At 44.9% G+C, this 5,394-nt stretch overlaps 1 protein-coding gene across 1 annotated transcript in view; it reads right to left on the bottom strand.

Annotated features, from left to right (window-relative positions):
• The window catches only part of LOC109956361 (fibulin-7-like), a 5,911-nt gene extending 1,847 nt beyond the window's left edge, over positions 1 to 4,064 (bottom strand). Inside the window, exons 1-6 of the mRNA XM_020593382.1 lie at positions 3,975 to 4,064; positions 2,604 to 2,751; positions 1,431 to 1,601; positions 1,121 to 1,351; positions 906 to 1,043; positions 679 to 814 (exon numbers count right to left, since the gene is read on the bottom strand). Of these exons, the coding sequence (XP_020449038.1) occupies positions 679 to 814; positions 906 to 1,043; positions 1,121 to 1,351; positions 1,431 to 1,601; positions 2,604 to 2,751; positions 3,975 to 4,064 (914 nt within the window). The remainder of the gene's footprint in view (positions 1 to 678; positions 815 to 905; positions 1,044 to 1,120; positions 1,352 to 1,430; positions 1,602 to 2,603; positions 2,752 to 3,974) is intronic.
• Between the last annotated feature and the right edge of the window lie 1,330 nt (positions 4,065 to 5,394).

The following is a 5,394-nucleotide window of genomic DNA, read 5'->3' as shown; positions in this document are numbered from 1 at the left end:
CGCCGATGTCCTGAAAGAGCGCGATACGGCGACTCCCTTGTGGCCACATACAGTGCTGCAACAACAACATCCCTCCATCCCAAAAAGCATTTTTAACATGGAGCAGTCTGCCATCATAAAAGAATAAAAACTGTTGATAGGACACCTGCCAGGTTTATTACCATTCTTTCTATTAGGAAATTTTAGTCCATGTAGGTTTCATATTTGAAAACTCTCCCAGAGTCTAGAAAAGTGAGTTTTGTTTTCCCAGTGTGAAGTCTATAGGCCAAGCGAGAGTGTGTGGGGGTGGCCAGTGCAGAAACACTATCGAGCATGTGCTGTGGGCCGCACAATAAAGAAGTAAACCTGGTGTAAATCCCAATTCCCTTATTTGATTGTTACCCGATCCCCGTCTCAAAGCTCCTGTTCCTGCTCTAAGGAGGAACCATGAGCATGGACACATGAGACCATCCTTCAGAGAAGTATTTTATGGTTTGACACCCCTCTATCCGAAATCATTTGGTGACTGGACGCTTCAGATCAAGTATCTGAGGAAAGGACATCTCATGTCAGTTAAAATGTCTTTCCTCAGTTCACAGTCCTGCACCTTATGTGGGAGGTACTAAGATGCAAGGAAAAGGTGCAAGTGAGGGAAACATAGATGCAGTTAGTGGAAGTGGGATTTACCATGGACCTTACATTGGTGATGTCTTGATGTACGTGGCATTTTTTGTGTGAGGACACTCCACCGTTGCACACTGGAAACCTCCGAAGGTGTTCACACACACCTGGTCTGCTGTGCAGTTGTGCATCTGGTTTTCACACTCGTCAATGTCTGAGCACAGAAGGAGAGAGTCACCACCACAGCGAGTCTGCACATCCCTAAACAATCCCATTAACTGGTAGGATGACCTCTGAACTCTGACCTGTGCAGCCGTGGCCATCTCTGGCAAGGTCATACCCGGCAGGACAGAAGCAGTGGAAGCTGCCTGGAGTGTTGACACACTGATGGACGCAGAGACGCCCGGGCTGGCTGAGAGGAAACACATGACACTCATCGATATCTGGAATGCAGACAGGACAGTCAGTGGTAGCAGCAGAAGATACACAAAACTCTTATTTGTATGAAAACACTCATCACCGGTGCAGACGTTGTTGTCACGGCCTGATATGGTGAAACCAATGTCACAGGTGCAGCGGGTGGAGCCCAGCAAGTGAGTACAGCGAGACGGTTGGACAGGGGAGGACGGGGAGGAAGACGTGGATGATGGAGGGGAGGGAGTAGACTGTGAAGACACTGATGAGGAGGATGAGGAAGAGTAGGGAACAGCAGGAGAGAAGGAGGCCAGGGAGGTGGCAGTGCCGTTGAAGCCTGAACAGGAAAACGGGAATCACAACTGTAGAGACAGACAAACAAACTGCAGTGTCAGCTGTTCCGACGTCTGACTTACGTCTGCAGATCGGCTGCTTGCCGCTCCACTTCAGGGACTCCAGACACACTTGAGTGCGTGGACCAATCAGCTCGTAGCCGGGCTTGCACAGGAAGTGCACCTCGTGTCCGACACCAAACACCCTGCCCAGTCTGCGGCCGTGGGTAGGAGGCTCTGGTTTGGGGCAGGACACTGACAAAAAGCAGATGTTAGTCAACCTGCTGAGATTTATTTTATACAAACAAATCAAAAAAAAATAAAATCCACACTGTAAAGGTTGGGTGAGAGGAAGCGTTGTGAGCCTCACAGCGGCACTACCTCAGCTACTGCAGGCCATGTTTGCCAACATGCTCAAGGTTGAGTCGGCCTGAACTTTGACCTCGTTTTTCACTGACCTTTTGATGTGCAGCCAACAGAGTAGCACCTGATCGAACAAGAAAGTGACCTGTACTCAGTGACAAACTTTCTTCTTCATAGAACTGTACAACACCACCTTCTTAATAATGCCTTGTTTATTATTTTGTCAAACTAGGGGTTTAATTTACTTTTCACATGTATTTCAAATGTGCCACCCTTCAAACTTTCTAGCTCCGCCCCTGTCAGGCAGGTCACTTACTGGTGACTAAATGCAGCACAAGTCAAGTTTAAGATGGCACATTTTTCATAAGTATGTTTGCTTATTGATACTGTTCTTATGCAAATGTTTTATTGAGTCACATTCCTTTTTCTTGTTTGCGTGTTCTCTTTCTTGTTCTCCCAGTCTCATCTTGTTTCCTTATGAAAGAGCATTGCACATGCACATGAAGAGCCAATTCCTTGCGTGTTAAACACACCTGGCCACTGAAGCTGGTTTGGCTTCTGCATCAGTTCTTACCTTTTCTTTGATTTGCTGACACAGGTCACTCACTCAGAGTTGTTAGAGCTGGTTTGGCTTCTGCATCAGTTCTTGCCTTACCTAAAAGTGTGAAGTGAAATTAGAGGAATAACCTTGAACACCTTCTCGGACTTGTATAAGGTTCATACCCAGTTAATCGTGGCTGACTCTGGCCACCCTTTGTCTAAAGAGTTTAGTCTGCTTCCATCTGGTCACCAATACAATCTGCCACTATGTTGGACTAATAGACATAAAAACTCTCCTGTCTCACTACTGAGGTGGAGATTGTACAGCTCCTCCTGTTGGGTGCAGGTGCTCACCGTTCTTGGAGGTCATGGTGCTGTTAGGCAGGGCGCTAATCTTCTTCCTGAGGGAGCGCAGACCCTCCTGGTACGATGCTTCATGGACGGCCAACATCTTCTCAACCTGTCGCAACGAGTTGAGCAGGTCGACAGTGGATGGACACTCCTATGGACGGGGTGAGAAGAGGTTAGTTGACAAACTTACATGAACATCTGGTGAAAGATCAGAGTCCAAAGGGAGGGGGAACTGCTAGCTGCACTAAGAGGGAACAAAATCACCTTCCACCAAGAATCTGGTTTACATGTTGTGTTGAGATAAATGTGCAAGACAGAGTAGTAAAATAATGAGCTGCTGATAAAAACTCTGTGGTGCTGACGGGGACTGCAGAGTTGGGCGATGATTATTAGTTATAGTTTGTCACATTGTTGTGCAGATAATTCCCCAGAGAAACGGACAGTCTCTCTTCATGCTCCTGTGTCTGATCAGTGACACCGGTTAGTGAAGCCTGTTCGCTCCCAGTTCTAACAGGAGTTTAACACTGATGCAGCACATCTGGCACATCTCCAGTGTCCGGGATGCTCCGAGGACAGAGCGAGACTTTCACACACGCTGATGTTACAAACATAAAAACCAGAGCGAGGCAGCAGCAAACAGCATGACAACATAAAAAAAAGCGACTCTGTTCTCTAATATTCTCTAACTCCATTTTGAATATTTATTTAACTGAACCCCTAATTTAAAGCAGGAAAACCTCAGAATTATAAAATGTGATGGGACAAGCAATAACGAGTTGGAGACAATATAAACACAAATCACAGCGAGATCAGAGTAAATAAAAAAAAATGCAACAGTAATATTATGAATAAAATTACTATGTAAAAGGTCACAACCTGAGTGTTCATCAGTTAGAATAAACAAAATCTATTATGATGTTATTACTAAATATTCAACTCCATATTTAATAAATAAAAACAAGAATAAGTAATGGTTGGTTTGCTCTAATAAAATAGCTTAAATGACATTTTTAAGTCTGCTGGCTTCACACTGACCCAACATTTGACCTCTTTAAAACCAAGCCGACCATACAGGCGGTGGCTCAGCAAGGGTCGCAGGCGTCGCTTCAGTCACCTGGGATATTTGTCCTTCTCACATTGTGTCACGGGAAGGATATTTGGAACATTTTTTGCTTTTCTTTTGCTTTGAATCATCTTGTGGCGACTTCAGTTTGCTGATCTTTCTAACCGTGGTATTACTTTGCCACAGTACTGTGTACTGTAAGTACAGTATACTGCTTTTAGGACTCAGTAAAACAAGTTCATAATGACCTTGGAGTTAATTTCCTCTCTCAGCAGTAAAACTCCGAGACCTGATTTCTAAGCTGCGCTCACCTGAGCAGAAGAAAACGCAACGTGACGAAGGCACAGCGTCAACACAATGACCCCACCGAGCATCATCCTGGATGCAGCCTCCATCCTCATCCTCCCGATGAAGCCTCTGCTCTGTGTCTGCAGCTCCTCCACTACTGCTCTAAAACCACCTCCTCTTCTGTTGCTTTTCGAGGGCACTTGCCAAATTTCTCCTCCACTCACTCAGTCACACCTCCACCCTCCCTCTCTGGCAGAGAGGAGGAGGAGGGCAGCTGCTCCCACATCTGGAACATACTTTCACTTTTTTGGATCCATCGGCATCCCCAGAAATAGATTCAGAAATTATAAGGAGAAGTCAGCTGCTGTGGTGTCCTGTAATCATCAGCGCACAGCAGCTCCGCTCTGGACCCGATGCAGATTCACCTCAGGATTCTAAAAAATAAAATACCCACTTTTTTGAAACCTCGAACCTGCCCGTGTTGCAGGATGATGTCTCGTGGCTGCTAAATGACAGGGCAGACATATCGATGGGCCCGCCTGGACCCCCCCTCAGCAGCTCCCCGACAGCTGCTGCAGGTCCAAACTGTAACGCGTGTAAACTCAAAGTCATAAATAAAGCATGGTAATGGCAGAGTATGAACATACACTATAATCTCCTGGAAGCAGCGTTATACATGGTTCCTTGAAAATCCTTAGAAGTTTGTGGACTTGAGAAAAGCAAAGAAAAAAGATCAGAGAACTGACTCCAGTAAACAAGACCTTGACTGTCATGGAAGACTCCTTGTTTTTGAAGTCCACTCAGTGTAAAACCCTGCTGTTAGTAAGGACACATGATAGAAAAATAAAAATTATGAGTAAGAAAAATATAGAAATATAGAAAAATACCTCTGAACGTTCGGTTAAGGTCAGAGTCAAGTTCTATAGACGCACCAGAGGAATGTAGCATGGACATGCTACACGGTTCACACGGCCCTTCAAAGACGGGGGCTGAGTACAGGAATATATTTCATGAAAGAGGAACATAACATGCTTGTATTGACAGATTATAAAGAAGCTATATTTTTGGTAAAAGTCAGGTCTACACCCCAGTGGGAATTGTATCAAACTATACCTCGAAAGCCATTAAAAAGTTCTTATATTTAGAATCAAGGAAAGGGCAGAAATCCCAAAAGCATTTAAAACAATCATTACAATCAGTTTTACTGCTTTTAAACAGCTCACACAAGCCTTCAAGGACCTTTTAAAATGTGTGTTTAGGCAAAAAGAGGTCAATTCAGGCTTAAAACATCTTGGTGTGACTGGCTGTTTCATGTGCTGTGATTCTTTTTAGTTTAGCCACATATAAACAGTGGGAGCACTGCTGCGGCTGATTCATGCCTAGATTTTCTGTTTCTCTTTTGCACCAGTGGAAGCACAGGAGACCTCATGATGCTAATCATTG

Source organism: Monopterus albus, unplaced genomic scaffold, assembly GCF_001952655.1.
Source record: "Monopterus albus unplaced genomic scaffold, M_albus_1.0 scaffold19.1, whole genome shotgun sequence".
In the NCBI taxonomy this organism is placed as follows: domain Eukaryota; kingdom Metazoa; phylum Chordata; class Actinopteri; order Synbranchiformes; family Synbranchidae; genus Monopterus; species Monopterus albus.
This window is presented reverse-complemented; position numbering and strand designations above follow the sequence as displayed.